This window comes from Kogia breviceps, chromosome 2 (assembly GCF_026419965.1).
Source record: "Kogia breviceps isolate mKogBre1 chromosome 2, mKogBre1 haplotype 1, whole genome shotgun sequence".
NCBI classification, from domain to species: Eukaryota; Metazoa; Chordata; class Mammalia; order Artiodactyla; family Physeteridae; genus Kogia; species Kogia breviceps.
The window spans coordinates 156,291,611-156,318,676 of record NC_081311.1 but is presented as its reverse complement, the minus strand read 5'-3'; the positions used below and the strand labels follow the sequence as shown (position 1 = coordinate 156,318,676).

Here is a 27,066-nt window from a genome sequence, read left to right as displayed (position 1 = left end):
ATTTTTCTATCACTCCTACCATGTTTATATGCATATTTCAGAAATCATATTAAGATGTTATATTCAATGAGGACATCTCTTCTATTAAAAATTAACTGCTCTTTTAAGAAACTCCCTTCTATTATTATTTTACAATTTAAATTAGTTAAAGCTGGTCAAGTTTTTAGTACTACTTAAAGGCAGGTGACTGTTTAAAGGCAGTGGCTTTCAAACTCGGATGACTATGAATCACGATTTTATGGAATAAATTGATGTTTACCATATGCATTCTGAGAATTTCTTTTCTTTTTCTCTTCTGTCCTACTTCATCTTTAAATACATGTTTTCCATTACCCACTGCATTGATTTTATAACCCAATTTTTTTCAGGGAGCATAATCTGCAGTTTGTAAAACATCACCATAGGGTACATAGGAATATATGTAGAATTCCCAATGAACTAGTATTAACACTGTCACTGCTCATTCAAAAACAAACAAAACAACTAATGAACCCTCCATAGAAAAATAATTTTGAAACCAACTACTATTTTATATCTATATATGATTTGAAATAGGAACACTATGAATATTAAATGTGAATTTTTTTTTTTTTTTTTTTCGGTATGCGGGCCTCTCACTGTTGTGGCCTCTCCCGTTGCGGAGCACAGGCTCAGCGGCCATGGCTCACGGGCTTAGTTGCTCCGCGGCATGTGGGATCTTCCCGGACCAGGGCACGAACCCGTGTCCCCTGCATCGGCAGGCGGATTCTCAACCACTGCGCCACCAGGGAAGCCCCAGATGTGAATTTTTGAAATAGAATATTATGTAAAATGAAAGAATGTGGAACTAAAATATGTTCTTAAAAAAAAACTAAACAAATTAGAACATGAAAGCAGAAAATTATCATTTTAAAACTTAATACATTTAAATGTAAATGTTATTACATATTTCCCCAGGAAGAATTGTAATTCTTAAACAGTTCTGTTAAATTTCTCAGATTAATTTGTAACCAGTGGTTGCCAAAAGTGAATGAAGTGATAGGAATCTTTTAGTGATATGATCATTCTCCCTTTTAGACAGGATGAAGACAGATTTTTCTTTTCCCCGTATACAAATTATTCCTCTGTTGCACCAATTTTCTCACTGGAATATTTAGCACATCTTTATTTTCCACGATATGTTTATCAACTACACTATATAAACATAGAAACACACACTTTTACCATTAAAATAACTTCCTAAGAAGTTCAATGTCATCCTACCTCTCTTGATCCAAATCAACTTTCAGATCACTACAGATTTATCTTCCTAACATCCTGTATGATTAGTTTACTACACAAATTGCTTATCCTGCCATTCAAAGCCTTCCCAACTTATCTTTTTAGCCTCGTCTATCATTAGTACTTCTTATGGTCAGTGTTACGTGACAACTTCGCCAGGTTATACTAACCAGTTATTCAATCAAATACTAAGCTAGGTGTTGCCATGAAGTTATTTTGTAGATATGATTAACATCTATAATCACTGACTTTATGTAAAGGAGCTTATTCTGAATAACCTGGCTGGGCTAGATACAATCAATTTAAAGGCCTTAACAGAACTGAGACAGGTCTGCTATCCTCCTGAAGAAGAAGAAATTCCACCTGCAGTCAGCTCCTGCCCAGGAGTTTCCAGCCTGCCCTTCCTGATGGTCTGCCATATGGATTTCCGACTTTTCTGGCCAGCCAACCCCCCCGCAAATTGTGTAACCCATTGCCTGAAATAAATTGTGTAAAGGGGGTAGGAGGCTGTACATCCTACTAGTTGTGTTTCTTAGATGGAACCTCAACTGATAAAGTACTTTACCATCATTAGTACTTTACGCCCAACCCAACTCTTGCCATTTTGTTTGTGCCTTAGGCCTTCTTGACAGAGCTCATCCTCCTGCAGATGTCTCAGCTTGAAACGGTCATTCCATTCTTGTTTTGACCCTTGGAAACCCTACCTCACTCCCACTTACATAAAACAGGAATGACTCACCATTCTTTGAATCTCCATAGCTTTCTATTAAGTGCCACTTGAATGGCAAAAAACAAGATCTGCCTTTTTATGTTAGTTATTTTTGAAGAATATTTCCCTAGGACAATAAGCTCCATAAGAATATATAGGCTATGAGTCATCCAGCTCTGAAACTTCAACATTCAGTCAATGGTGCCTTATACATAACAGTCATTTAATGAATTAATTTATAATCAAGTGTTATTACATACATAAAAAGAAGAAAATCTTTGAAGTCAGATAGACTTCAGTCTTTTAGCCTGGCTCTGTCTTACTAGCTTTGTGAAAATAGTCATATTATTTAATCTTTCAGCCTTATTTTTCTCTTATGTAAAGTGGTGATAACATTAATAATCACTATACTGGTTCATAGAAATACTAAATCATGTAAAAACACACCAGCACAGTGCCTGGTATATATTGGGACTCAATGAAATGTAACTATTTTGCAATTACCTTGGAAAAGTTATTATGCACTAATTCATAAAATACATATATATTGAACAACTACTGTGAGATAGGCACTTTGGTAAGGACTGTGAAAAATAAAAAAGATAAATTAATGATTGCTAACATTTATAAGTAGTTGTTTTATTCCAGATACTATTCTAACTCTTCATGGAACACCTTTATAACAACACTAATGAGAAATTACTATTAACCCTATTTACAGATGAATAACCATAGACACAGAAAGGTTAAGTAATTTTCCCAAAGACACACAGCTAGTAAGTGTTGGAGTCAGGATATAAACCAAGGCAACCTAGGTCTAGATTCTGGTGTTTTGTTTTGTTTTGTTTTTTCTGTTTCCCCAAGGTACTTCTGTGGACATGGATTTAGTTTTCAAGTGGCATTTACTCTACTAAGAGATGAGAAATTTTTCAAAAATAACTACTAAGCAATCAATTTTTAAAGTGCCACAAAGAAGGGAATTCAGAAAAAAATAACATTCTTCAAATATTTTTAATGCTACTTGGTACATATGATATCACTCAGGAGGCCATATGAGAATGAACAAAACCAACCTGCTCTTGCACATTTGACTGACCCCAGTCTGGAAGATATTTTTGTGCCCTCTACTTTGCAGGGGATGTCTTAGAGTTGTTATGGACCTCTGAATTAGCACAGGCAACTTTTCCATGTAGACAAGCAGATCTCCATTGTCATATTAATCCAAAGAGTTAAAGGCAGTTTTAATTACAGTATAATCTTTCAATCCTTTATAAACCAGTTTTTCAAAATGAGGCACTTCAGTCATTTATAAAAGTGAGTAATCTTTGATGGTTTCACTTGAAGGATATAATTTTACTATGATTGATAACATTAAAAAACTGATCATGGGCTTTAAAATAATAGTGATTTTCTAGATTAAATTTTTTTCTATGAAGATCTTATGTAGTGTATCAATACCTAACATGAGGAATATCTGTGGAAGAGATGGGTAATATTAACATGCTTTTTTCTCATTCCGTTAAGTGAACTTTTCATGATAATTCATGGCAATCAATCCTCATGTTAACTTTAAAGGGAAATTCATGAGCATTGTAGTGGTTTCAAGTAGGTTAGTTTTACACAGAAGACATTTTTGAGCATTTTCTTTGCTGCACAGTCAGCCAGAAGACATATAGTTGCTGCACTCTACAAAGCTCACTGCTGAGCAACCCTCTGGAAGAACTTCTTCTAGATGGCCTTTTAAATGCTGCTTCCTGCTGATTCAGACTCAGACCAGTGCTGTAGAGGTTTCCGATTAAACACTATCGGCTCTCAGTTCAACAACTTTTAAGAAATTTTTTCCTGAAATAATTCCTCATAACTAATCTCTTTATATCCTACTAATCCACTGTTCTCTTATAAAAATAATTTTATCATTTTCTGTTTTTCCCCATGCCATCTCCAAAGGTCAGTTGCTTAAGTCTGGCCCACTCCCTTATTCCCAAACCCAGCTCTTTAATTCACACCCGTCTCCTCCAAATTTAAACAGATTTCTCTGAAATCTACTTCACATTTAGTGCTCATTAATTATAAAATAACACCTTCCTTTAAAGACCCCTTTGTAAATGGCATTCATTCATTTGTCCAGTTTTCCAACAACAGCAATGAATCAAATCTTTGAAGACATGGAGTATGGATTGTTTCTATTTCTCTATTAAAATGCAGCTTTTGAACAAAAGATTCATAAAAAATATGCACTTTTTCTGTGTTTTCTTAATAGTTTAAGTTTTGTTTGTCTCCTTTTTTTGGGTGATAATTACATTCATTAAAATTGCAGCTCATTACCAGACTAGATTTTATATTTGTCTGTGTAATGCAACATTAAGTATTTTTAAAGGAAACTAATTTGTTGGTTGTTTTATTTCTTATATGCTACAATACTGCAATAATTTTAACAATAGCCAAAATCATTTGAAGAAACTACATTAAATTTAAACAGAAATGATAAAGGAGAGTCTTTTATAAAATAGAATACTTACTTAGAAAGAAAAGTAACTTCCCATATTATATATACAAAATTATTTTATTTATGCAAAATTTTTCAGGGATCGTCTACTAAGAAATTCCAAAGCATAAGCAATCTTTCTAAGATCAACTATAAATTAGCAATAATAAGGGGACCTTCAAGATGGCAGAGGACTAAGACATGGAGGTCAACTTCCTCCCCACAAATACATCAAAAATACATCTAAGGGTGGAACAGCTCATACAGAACACCTACTGAACACTGGCAGAAGACCTCAGACTTCCCAAAAGGCAAGAAACTCCCCACATACCTGGGTAGGGCAAAAAAGAAAGAAAAAACAGAGACAAAAGAATAGGGACAGGACCTGCATCTCTGCGAGGGAGCTGTGAAGGAGGAAAGGTTTCCACACACTAGAAACCCCTTCACGGGCGGAGACTGCGGGTGGCAGAGGGGGAAGCTTCGGAGCCGCGGAGGAGAGCACAGCAACAGGGGTGCGGAGGGCAAAGTGGAGAGATTCCCCGCACATAGGATCGGTGCCGACCAGCACTCGCCAGCCCGAGAGGCTAGTCTGCTCACCCGCCGGGACGGGTGGGGGCTCGGAGCTGAGGCTCCAGCTTCGGAGGTCAGATCCCAGGGAGAGGACTGGGGTTGGCTGTGTGAACACAGCCTGAAGGGGTTAGTGAGCCATGGCTAGCCAGGAGGGAGTCCGGGAAAAAGTCTGGACCTCCCTAAGAGGAAAGAAAGGATTGTTTCAGTGTGCGCGAGGAGAGGGGATTCAGAGCACCGCCTAAATGAGCTCCAGAGACGGGCGCGAGCAGCGGCTATCAGCTCAGACACCAGAGACGGGCATGAAACACTAACGCTGCTGCTGCAGCCACCAAGAATCCTGTGTGCAAGCACAGGTCATTATCCACACAGACACACACCCTCACACGGGAGCCTGTGCAGCCCGCCACTGCCAGGGTCCCATGATCCACAGACAACTTCCCAGGGAGAACGCACGGCATGCCTCAGGCTGTTGCAATGTCATGTTGGCCTCTGCTGCCCCAGGCTTGCACCGCATTCCAATTATAACTACAATCCCTCTCTCCCTCCCCCTCTCCCCCCCACCCACCATGAGTGAGCAAGAGCTCCCTAGTCAGCTTCTTCCTCCCGTCTGGGTGGGAACAGATAGATGCCTGAGGGTGACCTACATGCAGAGGTGGGGCCAAAACCAAAGCTGAACCCCAGGAGTTGTGCGAACAAAGAAGAGAAAGGGAAATTTCTCCCAGCAGCCTCAGGAGCAGTGGATTAAATCCCCACAATCAACTTGATGTACCCTGCATCTGTGGAATACCTGAATAGACAATGAATCATCCCAAAATTGAGGCGGTGGACTTTGGGAGCAACTGTAGACTTAGGTTTTGGGTCTGCGACTGACATGTTTCTGATTTTTATGTTAATCTTAGTATAGTTTTAGAGCTTGTTATCATTGGTAGACTTGTTTATTGGTTTGGTTGCTCTCTTCTTTCTTTTTTTAAAATTATAATTATTACATTTTTAATTTATTAACTTTTTTATTTTAATAATGTTTTTTAAATTTATTTATTTATTTTTGCAGTATGCGGGCCTCTCACTGTTGTGGCCCTTCCCGTTGCGAAGCACAGGCTCTGGACGCACAGGCTCAGGGGCCATGGCTCACAGACCTAACTGCTCCGCAGCATGTGGGATCCTCCAGACAGGGGCACAAACCTGTGTCCCCTGCATCGGCAGGCAGACTCAACCACTGCGCCACCAGGGAAGCCCCTATTATTATTTTTTCTTTCTTTTTTTCTCCCTTTTCTTCTGAGCCATGTGACTGACAGGGTCTTGGTGCTCTGGCCTGGTGTCAGGTCTAAGCCTCTGAGGTTGGACAGCCGAGTTCAGGACATTGAACCACCACAGACCTCCTGGCCCCATATAATATCAATTGGTGAGAGCTCTCCCAGACATTTCCATGTCAACACTAAGACCCAGCTCCACACAACAGCCAGCAAGCTCCAGTGTTGGACACCCCATGCATGCCAAAAACTAGCAAGACAGGAACACAGCCCCACCCATTAGCAGAGAGGCTGCCTAAAATCATAATAAGTTCACAGACACCCTAAAACACACCAGATGCAGCTCTGCCCATCGGAAAGACAAGATCCAGCCCCACCCACCAGAATACAGGCACCAGTCCCCTCCACAAGCCACTGAACCAACCTGACCCACTGGGGGCTGACACCAAAAACAATAGGAACTATGAACCTAAAGCCTACAAAAAGGAGACCCCAAACACAGAAAGTTAAGCAAAATGAGAAGACAGAGAAATACACAGGAGATGAAGGAGCAAGGAAAAAACCCACCAGACCAAACAAATGAAGAGGAAATAGGCAGTCTAACTGAAAAAGAATTCAGAGTAATGACAGTAAAGGTGATCCAAAATCCTGGAAATAGAATGGAGAAAATACAAGAACATTTAACAAGGACCTATAAGACTAAAGGGTGAAAAAACAATGATGAACAGCACAATAAATGAAATTAAAACTTCTCCAGAAGGAATCAATAGCAGAATGACTGAGGCACAAAAATGGATAAGTGACCTGGAAGATAAAATAGTGGAAATAACTACTGCAGAGGAGAATAAAGAAAAAAGAATGAAAAGAATTGAGGACAATCTCAGAGACCTCTGGGACAACATTAAATGTACCAACATTCGAATCATAGGGGTCTCAGAAGGAGAAGAGAAAAAGAAAGGGACTGAGAAAATATTTGAAGAGATTACAGTTGAAAATTTCCCTAACATGGGAAAGGAAATAATCAACCAAGTCCAGGAAGCACAGAGAGTCTCATACAGGATAAATCCAAGGAGAAATATGCCAAGATACATATTAATCAAACTATCAAAAGTTAAATACTAAGAAAAAAATTAAAAGCAGCAAGGGAAAAGAAATAAATAACATACAAGGGAATCTCCATAAAGTTAAGAGCTGATCTTTCAGTAGTAACTCTGTAAGACAGAAGAGAGTGGCAGGGCATATTTAAAGTGATGAAAGGCAAAAACCTACAACCAAGATTACTCTACCCAGCAAGTATCTCATTCAGATTCGATGGAGAAATTAAAACCTTTACAGACAGCAAAAACTAAGAGAATTCAGCACCAACAAACCAGCTTTACAACAAATGCTAAAGGAACTTCTCTAGGCAGGAAACACAAGAGAAGGTAAAGACCTACAATAACAAACCCAAAACAATTAAGAAAATGGTAATAGGAACATACATATCAATAATTACCTTAAAGGTAAATGGATAAAATGCTCCAACCAAAAGACATAGACTGGCTGAATGGATACAAAAATGAGACCCATATATATGCTGTCTACAAAAGACCCACTTCAGACCTAGGAACACATACAGACTGAAAGCGAGGGAATGGAAAAAGATATTCCATGCAAATGGAAATCAAAAGAAAGCTGGAGTAGCAATTCTCACATCAGACAAAATGATTTTAAAATAAAGACTATTACAAGAGACAAAGACAGACATGACATAATCATCAAGGGATCAATACAAAAAGAAGATATAAAAATTGTCAATATTTATGCACCCAACATAGGAGTACCTCAATATATAAGGCAAATGCTAACAGCCATAAAAGGGGAAATAGACAGTAACACATTAATAGTAGGGGACTTTTAACACCCCACTTTCACCAATGGACTGATCAACCAAAATGAAAATAAATAAGGAAACACAGCTTTAAATGACACATTAAACAAGATGGACTTAATTAATATTTATAGAACATTCCATCCAAAAACAACAGAATACATGTTCTTCTCAAGTGCTCATGGAACATTCCCCAGCATAGATCATATCTTGGGTCACAAATCAAGCCTTGGTAAATTTAAGAAAATTGAAATCATATCAAGTATCTTCTCCAACCACAATGCTTTGAGACTAGATATCAATTACAGGAAAAAAAAATCTGTAAAAAATACAAACACATGGAGGCTAAACAATACTCTACTAAACAAGCAAGAGATCACTGAAGAAATCAAAGAGGAAACGAAAAAATACCTAGAGACAAATGACAATGAAAACATGGTAACCCAAAACCTACTGGATGCAGCAAAACCAGTTCTAAGAGGGAAGTTTTTAGCAATACAATCCTACCTCAAGAAACAAGAAACATCTCAAATAAACAACCTAACTTTACACCTAAAGCAATTAGAGAAAGAAGAACAAAAATACCCGAAAGTTAGCAGAAGGAAAGAAATCATAAAGATCAGATAAGAAATAAATGAAAAATAAATGAAGGAAACGATAGCAAAGATCAATAAAACTAAAAGCTGGTTCTTTGAGAAGATAAACAAAATTGATAAACCATTACCCAGATTCATCAAGAAAAAAGGTGAGAATATTCAAATCAACAGAATTAGAAATGGAAAAGGAGAAGTAACAATGGACAATGAAGACATATAAAGGATCATGAGAGATTACTACAAGCAACTATATGCCAATAAAATAGAAAACCTGGAAGAAATGGGCAAATTCTTAGAAAAGCCCAATCTTCTGAGACTGAACGAGGAAGAAACAGAAAATATAAACAGACCAATCACAAGCACTGAAATTGAGACTGTGATTAAAAATCTTCCAACAAAAAAAGCCCAGGACCAGATGGCTGCACAGGCAAATTCTATCAAACATTTAGAGAAGAGCTAACACCTATCCTTCTCAAATTATTCCAAAATATAGAAGAGGGAGGAACACTCCCAAACTCATTCTACGAGGCAACCATCACCCTGATGCCAAAACCATACAAAGATGTTACAATAAAAGAAAACTACAGGCCAATATCACTGATGAACATAGATGCAGAAGTCCTCGACAAAATACTAGCAAGCAAAACCAACAGCACATTAAAAGGATCATACACCATGATCAAGTGGGGTTTATCCCAGGAATGAAGGATTCTTCAATATACAGAAATCAATTCACGTGATACACCATATTAACAACTTGAAGGATAAAAACCATATGATAATCTCAATAGATGCAGAAAAAGCTTTCTACAAAATCCAACACCCATTTATGATAAAAATTCTCCAGAAAGTAGGCATAGAAGGAACTTACCTCAATATAATAAAGGCCATATATGACAAACCCACAGACAACATTGTTCTCAATGGTGAAAAATTGAAACCATTTCCTCTAAGATCAGGAACAAGACAAGATTGCCCACTCTCACCACTATTATTCATAGTTTTGGAAGTTTTAACCACAGCAATCAGAGAAGAAAAAGAAATTTAGAAATCTGAAAAGAAGAAGTAAAACTGTCACTGTTTGCAGATGACATGATACTATACATAGAGAATACTAAAGCTGCTACCAGAAAACTATTAGAGCTAATCAGTGATTTTGGTAAAGTAGCAGGATACAAAATTAATGCACAGAAATCTCTTGCATTCCTATGCACTAATGATGAAAAATCTGAAAGAAAAATTAAGAAAATGCTCCCATTTACCACTGCAACAAAAATAATAAAATATATAGGAATAAACCTACCTAAGGAGGTGAAAGACCTATACTCAGAAAACTATAAGACACGGATGAAAGAAATTAAAGATGATACAAACAGATGAAGAGGTATACCATGTTCTTGGATTGGAAGAATCAACATTGTGAAAATGACTCTACTACCCAGAGCAATCTACAGATTCAATGCAATCCCTATCAAACTACCAATGGCATTTTTCAAAGAACAACAACAAAAAATTTCACAATGTATATGGAAACACAAAAGGCCCAGAATAGCCAAAGCAATCTTGAGAAAGAAAGAAGGAGCTGGAGGAATCAGGCTCCCTGACTTCAGACTATACTACAAAGCTACAGTAATCAAGACAGTATGGTACTGGCACAAAAACAGAAATATAGATCAATAGAACAGGATAGAAAGACCAGAGATAAACCCACGCACATATGGTCACCTTATCTTTGATAAAGGGGGCAAGAATATATAATGGAGAAAAGACAGCCTATTCAATAAGTGGTGCTGGGAAAACTGGACAGCGACATGTAAAGGAATGAAATTAGCATACTTCCTAACACCATACACAAAAATAAACTCAAAATGGATTAAAGACCTAAATGTAAGGCCAGACACTATCAAACTCTTAGAAGAAAAATAGGAAGAACACTCTATGACATAAATCACAGCAAGATCCGTTTTGACCCACATCCCAGAGAAATAGAAATAAAAACAAAAAGAAATAAATGGAACCTAATGAAACTTAAAAGCTTTTGCACAGCAAAGGAAACCATAAACAAGACAAAAAGAAAGCCCTCATAATGGGAGAAAATATTTGCAAACGAAGCAACTGACAAAGGATTAATCTCCTAAATATACAAGCAGCTCATGCAGCTCAATATCAGAAAAACAAATGACCCAATCCAAAAATGGGCAAAAAACCTAAATAGACATTTCTCCAAAGAAGATGTACAGATTGCCAAAAGACACTAATCATTAGAGAAATGCAAATCAAAACTACGAGGTATCACCTCATACCTCACAAGCCACCATCAAAAATGCAACAAACAATAAATGCTGGAGAAGGTGTGGAGTAAAGAGAACCCTCTTGCACTGTTGGTGGGATTGTACATTGATACAGCCACCATGGAGAACAGTATGGAGGTTCCTTGAGAAACTAAAAATAAAATTACCATATGACCCAGCAATCCCACTACTGGGAGTATACCTGAGAAAACCATAATTCAAAGAGTCATGTACCACAGTGTTTATTGCAGCAGTATTTACAATAGCCAGGACATGGAAGCAACCTAAGTGTCCATCAACAGATGAATGGATCAAGAAGATGTGGCACATATATACAATGGAATATTACTCAACTATAAAATGAAATGAAATTGAGTTATTTGTAGTGAGGTGGATGGACCTAGAGTCTGTCATACAGAATGAAGTAAGTCAAAAAGAGAAAAACAAACACCATATGCTAACACATATACATGGAATCTGAAAAAAAAAAAAAAAAAGGTTCTGATGAACCTAGGGTCAGGAAAGGAATAAAGATGCAGACATAGAGAATCGACTTGTGGACATGGGGAAGGGGATGGGTAAGATGTGATGAACTGAGAGAGTAGGATTGACATATATACACTACGAAATGTAAAATAGATAGCTAGGAGGAAGCAGCTGCAATGCAGAGGGAGATCAGCTCAGTGTTTTGTGACCACTTAGAGGAGTGGCATAGGGAGGGTGGGAGGGAGACGCAAGAGGGAGGGGATATGGAGATATATGTATACATATAGCTGGTTCACTTTGTTATACAGCAGAAACTAAGACAACATTCTAAAGCAATTATACTCCAATAAAGATGTTAAATAAAAAAATAATAATAAATTAGCAATAATACTATAGCAAAATATAATGCAATAATATCATATAAACTATTTTACCTTTGCATTATAGGGAATGTAATGTTTTGATAAAGCCTCTGGCGTATGCATCCATGTTTTGTCTGCAATGAAGAATGCACAGTGTTAAATTAAATCACAGTTTCTAAGGGTGTCATATTCATGCATTTGAAAGGAGTCTGATATGGATGGGTGCACTTCTAATTCGGAGATAGTTTTGCTAAAATGAGAAATAATAACTAGTCAGATATATGAAGAATGTAACCACAAAGTAATTATAGGATTCTTTTCTTAATATAAAAGTCTTTTCCTTTTAAAAGCTTTCTAATAATAAAACAATTTTGAATTCTTAAAGAATATTAAAAGAACATCAGTTGGGCTATGAGTAATTATATCAATTATGTGAATAATTATGTGTTATTTTTCTTATTTCATTTGATACTCTCATGAATAACAGGTTATTTTTCTTAATTCCCTTTTCAAAAAATAGTAATCTGCTTTTTTCTCATGACTGTTACTGTTCCTTAGTATCAAGAATGAACTATTTAGTAACGGGAAATTCTAACATTAAACTAAAAACTGCATTTATATAAAGATGAAATGAATCAATCTACTAAATTCATTTAAAAATTAATATAATATTAGGATAATTTTTTAGCCTCAATTTAGAAAAACATTGATTGAGGGTCCACTATCAGGAGTTTTGGATATAAATAATCTTAAATGCAGTAATTTGAAATTATTACACTATTTAAACTAGTGTAATAGAATAATAGAAATAAAAGTAACTAAAACAAGATTGTAAAGCAATTATACTGCAGTAAAGATGTTAAAAAAATAGAAGATATCAAAAGTAATTTGTATTGTATATTATTGATAGAAATAGAAAATAAAATTTTCATTCAATTTTTGAATTTAATTTATATATTCCACATATCCTCCAAAAATATTTTGTGGAACATATAAGCAGGAAAAAAGCAAAACATGCTAATGTTTACACAAATCAAATTTGCTGATTTTTTACAAACTGCATTTGTCTGTAATAAAACTTCTCAATCTTCAAATATGTTATGTCTTAAGTGGAGTTTTGTGAATATTTTACTCCTAATGGGAATTTAAAGATTTAGAGTCAATATTATAAATAGAATAATATTAGACATATATTTTACCATGAAAAATATTAAATAAGTACACACTAAAAGAAAATATCAGATTACTAACAAAGCATTTTCAACATTCAATTCAGAACATTTAAAAATGATGTTAACAGAAACTAGTTCAGTATAATTAATATGGTCTCAAACTGGGGGAATGTGAAGACATAGAGAAAATGGCATATATTCCTGGAATTTTAATTATTTTAAACCATTCAAAGGATAATGCACTATATATTAAATATGTTTATGGGGTACAATGCAATATTCACAAAAATTTTAAAGACAAAACATGAGGGATCAATAAAATCCTGTGCCCATGATGAATTTTAGGGCTACTTCTGATTACTGAAGTGGATATGCGACAGCCGTACTTGGGTGAAATATTTTGAGAAGCAATACATCCTAGGCTTCAAAAAGCAGTATTGACATACTGACATTGACAATAATGTATAACTCTTATTTCTTATATGGATTTTCATTTTAACTATAGTTTTATCTTTATGATTGTTACTGGACAGTGATATGATTAATTCAAGAATAATTTGTACTTAGATGTGGAATATAGTCTTGCTCTTGTATATTAAAATAAATTTGTCACAGTACTGTATACCAAGATAAAAACACCAAAGACCTGCCTTCAGAAAACCTAAAAAGATATCTAGTTCCTTTTTTTTACCCCTTAACTCAATTCTTCTCATGTCTCCTTTTCCAAGACACACAGCATAGCTCAGGAGGATGCAAAGTCTAACTAAAGTTTGAAAACGATGGTTCATTCCAATCATAAACCACTATTATTTGAAAACTCATGACACTGCCTTTGTTATAGTCTCGTATTGCAGTAACCTAGAAAGAGTTTAGGTATATCTAGCTGTTACTGCTGAAAGACTAAAATAATCACAATACTAAATTACCAGCGGATAAGCTGCAGTTACTACAATGACAAAAAATCTGCATCCACACACCAAGTGCTGACGATTTAATGGTTGTTCATTACAAACCTCTAGTGTAGGTAATACACCTATTAAACCTGAAGGATTTCCAAAATGAGTCCTTAATGTCATTCTAATTTATACCTTGGCAAAAGAAAAAACTGACAGGACAAAACTATATGTTAACTCATATAGATGTGGCTGACCTTGAAGAAAGGGTACAGATGATGGTCTTTGGTCACTATATGGACCTACAAAAGACACTGGATACATAGAATTGGTGAAGAAACAGGAACATAGACACTCTAGAATGTATTCCCTTTCTTGATATTAAACTATAATCACTGACTTAATAGTGAACATTCACATAAAAGGAAAGACCAACATTTCAAAAATATTTGACAGCTGTCAAACCACTCTGACTACTGGGTCAATAAATCTAGGTATTCAAATGTATTTAGATTAAGAGTTCATATACAAAGATGAAGTAAACTTCATTATTCTTGTATCACCAGAGCTTAACATAGTGAAAAAACCTACTTTGAATATATTAATTTAAAACTAAATATTGATGGATGAATGGATGCATTTGAAAAAAATTTTCATGAAAAGGAAAATATTTAAATACTATTGAAATTTGAGTGCTTTGCACTATGATTATTTCTACTCATCACTATATCAACTGATAAGTTAAAGAACATAAAGTGTAACTAGTTGAATAATCACATTTATTCACAAACTATGTTTTATGCTTTTTTAACTAAATGATTAATTTTTGACATAATAAATAGAATATAAGATTTTAAAAATTCAAAAAGAAAGCTAACATAGGGAAAGAAAGAAGCTATAAAACATTCATTATAATTTAATCTACGAATCTGGGGTTAGATAATTTTTACAGAGCTTTTCAAAATAGTCCAAAATGATGCAATTCTAGTACATTCAGTTTTTTTCAGACCCTATGAGCAACTCCAATAACGATTAAAGCATTTGCAAAGAAAATCAGTGAAGTGCCTGGACAATTCAATCAAAGAATACCAAATTACTAATTGGGAGATTTAATAAAAAGAGAAAAAAAACAATTATGTTTAGGTTTAAGATAATCTCTTTTCCTTGGGTTTCTGATTCAGTAAGGTTGCATGTAATAACCAAGTAAATTGGATATCTATGAAATAAGAGATAAGTTTTTAATGATAAAAGATGATCTTGTTTTGTTTAGAGTACAGTACTGTGTATGCTGATGCTAGTTATTGGAAAGATGACTTGAATTATATATTCTCTAGGGCTATAATTACAGTTCCTGATGGTCAAGTATATGAATTCTCTGATAAAATTCCAGTTTTACATCTCAAATTAAAATTCAACAAATAGTGCTACTGGTTGAAACTAGGAACACAGGCTCCAAGAAGTTTTCTTTTAACAACTGTAATAAACGAGAGAGTGTGAAGTGACTGGTGAACTTAAGGTAGAACTTCCCAGCATCAGGTTCTAACTGAACTGGAGTGAAATATTGATCAATAATTTTCTGATATGTAATCACTAGACTTGAAAAATAAGAGAAGTCAAAATAAATTTAAAGAGAACGCAGCAAAGCAGGAAATAACAAGTGCTTCTGCTTCTTGATTCTCTAGATCACTCTAATTTTCCTCATGGTTGTACTCCCACTGTCTTCAAGTGAGACAAATATACAATCGCCAGTTACTCATCTTACTATACAACACTTGGGATTTCTCAGTGAAAAACCACTCCAAATCCCCTTCAAATAAACAGTAAATTAGAAATGTGAAGTTTCAATTTTAAAACCATGGGAAAAGGAATTCTAAGCAAATAAAAATAAGCGAAGATATTGAAGTGTCTTTAAAAAACAAGGTAGTGTGTTTAAAGTGATGAGTTGTGATGTAAGGTTTTTATTGTCTTATTAAAAATACCTCTATACATCAGAGAATTATTTCTAGATTTTTTTACTAGTAAAGGGAATAAAAAGAAGCATGATTTTATTTTTGGTATATGTTTTAAATCAGAAGCAAGCTACAGACCACAAAAAAATAAATGTCATTTTGCCTTCCTCTTATTCTGAAAAATAAGTAAAATAATAAATTCCTAGTTTCCCAGGGTTGAAAAGTGCCTGAAAGTTCTTCACATTACCTAAATCCCTACTGAATATATTAATCCTCTGTACCACATCCAAATGTTTGAACACCTCTCATTTCAGTAAAAAATAAAGGTAGTACTTTGAATAATTCCATTATACTTTGGCACAACTTTGTTGGAATTTTTTTCCTACATTTAATCAATGACCTTATAATTTACACCCATTTGTCCTTTATTAAAGTTATTTCCATGACCAAATGACAGCATCCAAGCATTCAAAGATCTTCAAAAATTGCAAGACAACACCAAGGGTTCTCAGCCATGCTTCCTGTTGCATGGTTGAAAGTCCTGATGTCATCTCAGCCTTTCTCAACCAGGCATGTTACAGTGTGTCAATTCATCCTTAAAAGCAAGAACACACTGTGCCTGAGGGCATGGAGTCGAACAGAACAATCTATTTCCTGGTTCAAGACTGTTCATTATTCATCCATTAGAAAATGAACTGGAACCTTTGATAAGCACACTGATGACTTTATTCTTCAGCCATGTTTTACCCACAAAGCAATTAAGGCGCATCTTCCAAATAATAACAATATATAAATAAGTGTAGAAGTGTTAGAGGTTCAGGACCCATGTTTGGCAATTTACAATATATTATTAAGTTTACAGTGTGGAATATGACCTAACTAGTCATTTCCCCCCCATATGCCTGTAATCCTACCACATCAGTTATCTCTTCCTACTTTCAATCACCTAAGAACTTGAGTGGCATCGTTTAAGTATTCTCTCCCAGGTCATTGACAGCATGTTAAACAGGAGAGAGTCCTGTGCCCACCACTAGAGAACTCCTTCTAGAATGGTAAGGATACATTATTTTAGCTTTACTGAACTATATAAAACTATCAAATTTTTCTATCTTTCCTATGCGTTTATCAAGAAATATTTTGCCAAATGCCATGTTTTCCTGCTCCTTAAAAAAATTTCTGTACTGATAATTATGAGATATTTATACTTATTTTAAATTCCTACTTTAAAATTAATAACAAATTTATTTGGCCTCTTGCTATCAATTCACCTATCATGAATCCGTATTCATTATTCAATAAAAAGTGAAGTGTATGCACACACACACACACACACACACACGAGTGAATTTAAATCACTATAGCCCATGTAAGTTCAGGGAATTTAGTACTATGGCTATGAAAAGTGAAGTTAGGACTAACGTCCTAAGTCAGATCACTTTATTTTTTGCAACTCTAACTTCATTCTAAAGTCACATGGTTTGATAATCGGAAAAAGTGATTTCTTAACATCTCTGCTTGATTTGCACAGTAATATTGAAATGACTCCCAGGTCTTTAATGGACACACTTACCTTTCTTCCTGCTAAAAGCACGGTTCATCATGAGGATCAACCAAATAGATGTTCAGTTCAATCACACTTTATATCCTATAAAATGAAGAAAATAGTAAAGCATAAATAAAGGAATGTTGACCAACCTCTTTTATGTAAATTATTTTAATCACAAAGTCTTTTTAAATTTTCTAGATGTTTAAAAAGAATATTTTGAAATATCCTGAAGGACAATGGGTAAGAATAAACGTAAGTACTCAATATTATGAGTAGCACAGCAGATAAGAACAATATATTAAATGAAATTCCTCCAAAGTTCCCTATTTTTTTTGTCTTTTTTCCTATTACACATATTTCACTAATTATATTTACCTTCAAATTTAAGAATAAAGAAGGTTAACTTTTCCCTGAGCTTGTTGGCAAGAAGTGTGGTAATGTTTTGGGTTATCATTAACAGCAGTGGTGGATAAACAGAAGTCTTCTGATATAAATGGGGTCATGCCCCCCAATCAGGCTATACTTGGCATACCTGTGTCCCATGATGCTCCAGGCAGCTGCTGCCTATCTGCTGAAACCAAGGCAATGGCATACCTCTCACTCCCCACCCCTGAAGCCAAGGAGGGAGCCTTGATGATCTCTGAGTCACCTTCAGGATCATTCATTCCTAGTCTTGAAGAATAGTGCACATTCACAGCCAAATAGCTGTATGGTCCTGTCCTGTGGGATCTAAGAAATCCAAAAGCTTTTCTTCATTTCATCCCATCTCCAACTTCTTCAGTTGAAATTGGCAATGTTTTGCTAGAGTATCTGATTAGGTCTGCAATTCACACAGATACTAATCTCATCAAAGGGCTGTTTGGCCATACCTTTGGTGTTCTCTGCTAGGTGGATTGGCTGAGAATTTTCTAAATCTTTAAGTACTGATTACTTTTTGCTTAACAAATTCATTTCCTTCTCACATTCTACTATAATCAATTAGAAGGAACCAAACCCCTCCTTCAACATTTTGCTTAGAAATCTCCTCAGCTAAATATCCAATTTTATTGATTACAAGTTTTATCCTCCACAAAACACTAGAACACAAATACAATTTGGCCAAGTTTTTTGCCACTTTATTACAATGATCACCTTTTCACCGTTGTTCAAAAAACATGTTCCACTTCCGAGACCTTATCAGAATGGCCTTTACCATTCAGATTTCTACCAACATTCTGTTCATGATTATCCATGTATTCTCTAAGAAGATGGAGACTTCCTTTCCAGCTCACCTCTCAACAGAATCGTCTTTAGTAATCCCTTCAAAATACTCTTGGTTTCTTCTAGCACGCACTTCCAAACTCTTCTAGCTTCCCCCCATTACCCAATTCCAAAGCTGCTTCTACATTTTTAGGTGTTTGTTACAGCAGCACCCTACTTCTCAGTAGCAATTTTTATTTTGGTCTGCTCAGACTGCCATAGCAAGATACCATCAACTGGGTGGCTTAAACAACAGAAATTTATTCCTCACAGTTCTAGAGGCTGGAAGTTTGAGAGTCATACTTTAGGGTGCCAGCATGGTAGGGTTCTAATGAGGACCTTCTTCCTGGCTTGTAAACAGCCACCTTCTGGCTGTCTCCTCTCATGACAGAAAGAGAGAGGGCACTCTTGTCTCTTCTTGTTCTCATGAGGACACTAATCCCATCACTGGGGCCCCACCTTCATGACCTCATCTAAACCTAATTAGCTCCTAAAGGCTCTATCTCCAAATACCAGCACTCTGGGGGAGAGGGCTTCAACATATGAATTTGCAGGGGACACAAACATTCAGTCCGTGACACTCCATAAATCTACATAGCAACTGAAGCACAGCAAAGAAATTAATCTTTATCATAAAGTTGTTATTGCAGTGAAATTACTGCTATCTCTGTCCTTGCACTTCTACTCCCAAAGAAAAATTAAAATAATTAATTGAATTATAAAGTATTACTAGGCACTGTTTAGTAGACTTAGATAATGACACGATAATATCAATGTTATTCACCCCATACTTTACTCATCTTCTCATGATATATGCTATTAATACAAGATAGCTAGAGAATGCATTTTAAGAATTAGAATGCCAAGATAATTATTCCATGTATATTAACTATATAACATGGTTTATTTTCTATGGTATGAAAGATATTACTATTTTATATATATATGTAACGATTAAAATTACTTCATTTTCTACAATTAATTTATTCATTCACTCAGAAATTATTTATTGATCTCCAGTTCCATGCACTCTGCAAGATGCAAATAAACACAATAAGGGCAAAATATATTCCGTATTCTCCCAAGAGTTACACTTCACCTAGAACCTAACAGATGTGATTATTAATTGATCAAAAACTAGCAGAGGGCTTCCCTGGTGGCGCAGTGGTTGAGAGTCTGCCTGCTGATGCAGGAGACACGGGTTCGTGCCCCGGTCCGGGAAGATCCCACATGCCGCGGAGCGACTGGGCCCGTGAGCCGTGGCCGCTAGGCCTGCGCGTCCGGAGCCTGTGCTCCGCAACGGGAGAGGCCACAACAGTGAGAGGCCCGCATACAGCAAAAAAAAAAAAAAAAAAACCTAGCAGAAAAGGAGTATAATGTATCCAAATGAAAGATTCAACTTCTCTGGAAAAATAGAGATCAATACCATGATGTCTATTAATCAGCAGATCAAATTCAGTATGCCGCTTCACCACCCAAATCTCAGCACTTTTAGGTAGACATTTTCAACAATAGCAGATCATAAAATATAAAGGCATTTAATACTATATAATTTTAAAATCCATGAAATTAAATAATATTGTGCTTTTTAAATTAAGAACAATATAATATAAACTCTTTGGGGACATATAGACAAAAAGTAATAAACCTTAGAATAATTGTATAAAGTTCAGTAGGCCAAATAAGAAGAGTATAAAATAACAGTACAAATCTATGACCCTAAAACACCAGAAGGATTGTTGCCTGCTCACAAAACATATAGATATAAATGTCAATTAATATCAGATAAGCCATTTTTGTAATATAACTAAAAAACAATAATTTCACTTTTCAAACACCATTCTTTAGCCTATTTATTTGATCCTATGGCACTCTACACTTCTTTGTAAAACAGATCTTACTTCCCCTCTCTATGCCCATGTATATAGTACGGTGCATGACACTAAGTCGGTATTCAATATACTTACACTTATTTAATGTATAACAATACATGCTTTGGGCTTCCCTGATGGCGCAGTGGTTAAGAATCCGCCTGCCAATGCAGGGGACAAGAGTTCAAGCCCTGGTCCGGGAAGTTCCCATATGCCGCGGAGCAATGAAGCCCTTGTGCCACAACTACTGAGCCTGCACTCTAGAGCCCGTGAGCCACAACTACGGACGCCCGTATGCCTAGAGCCTGTGCTCCATAACAAGAGAAGCCCACACACCACAAAGAAGAGTAGCCCCCGCTCTCCACAACTAGAGAAAGCACACAAACAGAAAGGAAGATCCAACGCAGCCAAAAGTAAATAAAATAAATAAATTTAACAACAATACATGTTTTTATGCACTCTACGGTTAACATAATAAGATATATGTCATTATCAACTTAACACATTAATAAGTTAAGAAATATAAGTTCTATATAAACCTATTTTACTTCCATTTACAATATAATATAAATCTTTCCGTTTGGATAAACTTTTCCTAAAGATTGTTTTGGTGACTATATACACATGGATGCATCATTGCCTTATCATTAAACAACTATTATTTCGGGTGTCCCTGGTGGTGCAGTGGTTGAGAGTCCGCCTGCCGATGCAGGGGACACGGGTTCGTGACCCGGTCCGGGAAGATCCCACGTGCCGTGGAGCGGCTGGGCCCGTGAGCCATGGCCGCTGGCCTGCGCATCCGGAGCCTGTGCTCCGCAATGGGAGAGGCCATAACAGTGAGAGGTCCGCATACCGGGAAAAAAAAAAAAACCTATTATTTCTAAATTTTAGGGAATACTTTATATTAAAATTATCTTTTATTCATTTTTCCCATAAAATATTATCCCAGAGTAAAAATCACTCGGTATAAAGTATTACTATTTAGGTTTTTTTTTTTTTTTAACTAAACATAAAGGGGTTGTAACAATTTACATGGCCATCAGTTATATGACAACACTCATTCAACTTCACATACCCCAGGATTGACTATTGAATATTGTGTGTCTCTGTGTGTATTTGCATGTGCTATACTTTTTATAATCCTGTTTTTAAAATATAAAACTCTTTAAGATTAACAGTGCTATATGGTATGAAAACATACACTGATTTTCCAATGGTATTTAAAAAAAAAAAGAACCACTATCATTCAATAAAAAATCCAAACCTTCCTCAGAAATTTATGTTGACACCTTTCCATATATTAAATTCAGCTATGTAGATTTATTTAGACACTTTTGCTTCTGACCAAGACAGAGTAACAGAGGCTATATTTCTCTTACCATCTGAAACACCTAAAAAATGAAACAAGAGGTATGAAACAATGACTGTTAAGACATTGGACATCAGGCAACAAAGGACAGTGATCCATGAGAGATGAAAAACAAATAAGGTAAGCCCTATGACTTCCCTGGCTTAATGCATGGAGAAGGTTTCCAGACTATAGTCCAGGGAGGTAGAACTCAGTTGAACCCCAGCAATCTCCCTGAGTTTTGGAGATATTGCAGAGAATGTGGTGAAGTGAAGATGGCTATTTTGCCGTCAAGAGCACTGGAGAGGAAAGAACTCTACCGAAAGCACTAAAGATACCTGCAAAAAATCCTTCTTACAATTGAACTGAGTAATGATAACGACCTAAGATTGAGGAAAGAGCCACCCACAAAATTTAGAGAGAACAGTGCCTGTAGCTCCCACAAGAACCAACAGCAAGGAAGGAAAATTTTGAATTCACAGAACTTCAATTAGATTACTAAGAAGAGTCTCACCTTATCAGTGGTGAAAAATTAAGGCTAGAATAAATGCTGCTTTGGCCTCACCTGACAAATCTTTAAAAACAAGACCCAAAAGAATCAAACTATTTCCAAGTAACGTCTCTATATCTCAAACTATGCTCAAAAAGATTTTAAGGTTAATTAGCACCCAACATGGTAAAATTCACAATACTTGGTATGCAATAAAATGTGTGAGTGGGGGGGCGGTGTATGCCTATATATATATATATATATATATATATATATATATATATATATATGTATATATCACATGCAAAGAAGCAGAAAAATACAATCCACAATGGGAAGAAAAATTAATCAAGACTGATCTACAAATGATCTGGATGATGGTAGTGGTAGGCAAGGACATTTAGATATGTTCCATATGCTCAAGAAGCTAGGAGATAGATTAAACAGATACAAAAAATCACCCAAATAGGTCTTCTAGAAATGAAAACTACAATGTATAAAATAAAAAATATACTACATGAGATTAATGGCAGGTAAGACATTGGAGAAGAAAAGAGTAGTGAAATTGAAGACACAGACATAGAAATTATAATGCAACACAGGAAAGAGTCTAGCTGGCAGGCAGGAAGGAAGAAACGGAGGGAGGGAGGGAGAAAGGAAGGGAAGGAGGAAAGGAGGAAGGAAGGGAGGAAGGGAGAAAGGAAGGGAAGGAGGAAAGGAGGAAGGAAGGAAGGAAGGAGGGAGGGAGGGGGGGAGGAACAGAGGATCACTGAATTATGGAAAAACCTCAAGTGGTTGAATAGTCCCTGAAGGAGAGGAGAGAGTTAGAAAAATATTTGAAGAAATAAAGGTTGAAATTTTTTCAAGTGATGAAAAATATAAACCAGGAGATTCAACAAGCTTAAACCCCAAATATGAGAAACAAAAGAAAACAACACCATGACACATCAAAATCATTACTCAAATTTAAGAACAAAAAAAAAATTTAAGAACAAAGAGAAAATCTTAAAAGCAGCCAGAGAAAAAGACAAGTATGAAGGAACAAAGATTAGGATGGCAGCAGTTTTCACATCTGAAACCCTGCAAACCAGAAGACAGAGGAGCAACATCTTTAAAGTATGAAAAAGATCAAAGCTTGATCAAGAAGAAACAGATAATCTAATTATATATGGGGAAAGGTAAGAGTGATTTTTTTTTTTCCTAAGGCCCATTTTGAATTTCTTTATAAAAAACTATTATATACATTTTTGCTTTTATCTTTCTTAAGGTCCAGAGGCAAGTAAGTCTGGCTATATTCAAAATACAAATGGAATATTTAAACGTGATCAAGGAAAGAACTCATAATTCATAAATTATTCATAATGTATTGAAATATTACCACTCCAAGTTTAAAGTCAATTGGGGGTTTTAAATCTCCAAATAAAAATTTTTAAATACATTATAAACATTAATGGCAGATGCCATTAGATGAATTCTTTTAATCCCAAATTTTAAGTAAAAATCAGTAATCCCATTGACAAAACACCATGAGGCCACTTGGTATTCATTTACTCTATAAATTTAACCTTTTTAGGCCTAATTTTAAAACAAGTTTGAAGCCAACAATCATTTTTCTAAAATAAATCCAGCATATCCAAGTTTGAAAACTATTTTCCAAAGGAAATCCACAGATATTTATAATTTAGTTTAGAAGAAGTTTAGGGTGACTTTTTAATGAAAGGCCGTTTCCTGCTTTGCAACCTGCTGCCCAAGCTCTTGTTTTAAAAAATTGTCACACTGTTTTGACTAAAGAAATTCTATATGGTATGAATATTAAAAGCTGTAAAGCAGCTGGCTCTGGATTTCATTTTTACCCTTATGAGTACATTTAATATCAAATTTTCCTTGAATTCTTTCAAGGTTAAAAGAAAAAAAACCCTCAGTATTGATAAAAACATGGTTCACATTAATATGTCATACATCACCTTAAAATCCTGTTCACTAAGAGATCAGAGATGATAAAATAATGAAGACTAATCATTAGGTTTAGTTCTTTGCAGGATGGTAAATGAGGTGAAGTTAAAAAATAAAGTTCTTTCTCGTGTGAATGCATATAAGATGCATTTTCTTATTCTCAAAACTTTTGTGTGCTTTTTGAATATATAATCCAGGAAGGTAATCCTGAGATGATGTCAGACAATTTTAGATCCTGCATTAACTCCTCCACATTGCTAAACACTCTAAAGCAGTTGCTAACAATTGGAACTTCATTGCTTGCCATAGTAAAGGAAACTTCCAAAATCCTACTGGGAGAACTCAGCTCATTTCTGACACTCTTCTGGATCTAATTCGTGTCTATTGTAAAGGTTCTCTGCTTAAAACTCCTAATTGTAAGACATCTTATATTCTTCTTCATTGTATTGTAGGACTGTACTTTGCAAAGGGCTCTTTGCTTTTGTAGATCATTTCTGAGTGCAGCCAAGAAAACTAACCAGTGCACAGACATTTCACAAAAGGAGAAGTCACATGATATGTGTTTAAGAGGCTATACATTTATACTTTACTAAGAAATAGCAGCATTAGTGTTTTCTGAAATTCCTTAACTTGGGATATAAATGCTTATCATTATTTTCATTTTTTTATATAATATTGACCCGTATCTCTTAACACTCATAAAAAAAATCCTTCACCCTTCCAAAAGATACATTGCAAGACCACGTTATTTGACAAGCATTATAGGAGTGGAAAAGTAAAAACAAGTAGCACATGGTCCCTGCCTTCAAGGAACTTATCATCTTTTTTTTTGGAGGGGGGTAGTTGTTTGTGGTACCCGGGCCTCTCACTGTTGTGGCCTCTCCCGTTGTGGAGCACAGGCTCCAGACGCACAGGCTCAGCGGCCATGGCTCACGGACCCAGCCGCTCTGTAGCATGTGGGATCATCCCCGACCGGGGCACGAACCCATGTCCCCTGCATCGGCAGGCGGACTCTCAACCACTGCGCCACCAGGGAAGCCCGGAACTTATCATCTTTGACAGGTAGGCGAGAATGGGTATGGAGCTCCATGGATAGGGACGAGCCCTATAAAAGAGGTAGATACCCCTGAAAGAGAAAGGAGGAAGCACGGAATGGCTGTTTCAGAAATACCAGGTCTATGCAACAATATAAAAAGGGCCTGAATTTCTTCCAATGCCAAGAGTGAGGTCAAAATAAAGGCTACAATGAATCAAAAAGAAAAATAGGCACATACAGCCTATTCTTACTGACACTGAAAGCTATGAAATTTGAACCATTTTTTTCTAACAACATTTTCTATTGTAAGAGGATTTGAATGAAGTATATTCAAAAGTCATTTCCGGAGCTAAGCATTGTGCAGTAGTATCCGGGCAATAATTATGGCAAAGCTGGGACACCACAAAACTCCGTGCAGGGACTGAGTATCCGCCTGGTGGTGGCGCCACCACTCACCCCCTCCAGAATAAGGTTGTGCCCTTTCAACCAAAAGAGAGAAAGCTCCAGGGAAGGATATGTAGCGGAAATCTCAAACCACCTGCGCAATCCCAGGGGCATGATGAGTATCCCAATATACTTCCACAAGTGTCTATAAAATCCTGAGCTATACTTTGGCAGGCCTGTAGCAGTGTGTTTTAATAACTAGATCGAGATTTTTCATGAGAACTTCATCCAATGATCAATGAACTATTTCTCTCCCTGGGTTATCTTATGTTCTTAATGGGAGGTCAGTTACCTTTCTCTAAAATGAAATAATCATAACAATAAATAAATTATGCTAAGAGAAATATTTTTAAAGACAAAATATTGAAACAAACATTATTTACAAAAGAATACACATGGCTCTCCTATATGTGGACCTAAAAATAACCTAGGTTTAGCTTTATTTTAGACTTTGAAGTTCTTTGTACAAATCCTACTCAACATTCCCCCCTTTTTTATTTTTATTTATTTATTTGCGGTACACAGGCCTCTCTCTGTTGTGGCCTCTCCCGTTGCGGAGCACAGGCTCTGGACACGCAGGCTCAGCGGCCATGGCTCACGGGCCCAGCTGCTCCACGGCACGTGGGATCTTCCCGGACCGGGGCACGAACCCGCGTCCCCTGCATCGGCAGGCGGATTCTCAACCACTGCACCACCAGGGAAGCCCTCTCCCCTTTTTTAAAACTCACAACAATACACTGTCTCTCCTTTTTATTTTGATTGTACACAAAAGAATTATATCTTTTTAAGCCTGCTGTTTTCATCATTTCACCAAACACTTTGATATCCATATCCTAACTGTGAGTGACAACTTGTGGTATCCCATTAATGAGGTAACATTATCTTTGGCAAAACTGTCTGAATTCTTTTGAAAGACTAGAATAAAACAGCTTGACTGCTCAATTAATGCTATTATAGTCTAGGACTCAAGACAATGGATTTTAAGACTAGAATTTGTAAAATATATATTGTTTTAAGATTCAGTTGGTCTCTACAGACAAAGTAACAATATAAAATTTTTTACTTCAGTTTCAAATTTCCTGCCTTTTATTAGGGTATTTCACTTGAAAGGATTTCTTTCATTTAAATGTCTTGCTTTAATGTAATCTTTTTTTTGACGTTTTGTATGGTAAGCAGTTTTTATCTTTACATTAAATTCTAACAATCAGGAATTTATAAATGTGCATAGATTTTCCATTTTAATCAC

The 27,066-nt window shown here is 35.9% G+C and overlaps 1 protein-coding gene across 13 annotated transcripts in view; it reads right to left on the bottom strand.

Moving 5' to 3' along the window:
* Positions 1 to 27,066, bottom strand: part of GULP1 (GULP PTB domain containing engulfment adaptor 1) — a 262,224-nt gene that overhangs the window by 89,549 nt on the left and 145,609 nt on the right. For all 13 annotated transcript variants that reach the window (XM_067026439.1, XM_067026436.1, XM_059052330.2 and 10 more), the window contains 2 exons: positions 17,464 to 17,538; positions 11,952 to 12,013 (listed from right to left, as the gene is read on the bottom strand). In XM_067026439.1, the coding sequence (XP_066882540.1) occupies positions 11,952 to 12,013; positions 17,464 to 17,494 (93 nt within the window). In that variant the 5' untranslated portion in view covers positions 17,495 to 17,538. The remainder of the gene's footprint in view (positions 1 to 11,951; positions 12,014 to 17,463; positions 17,539 to 27,066) is intronic.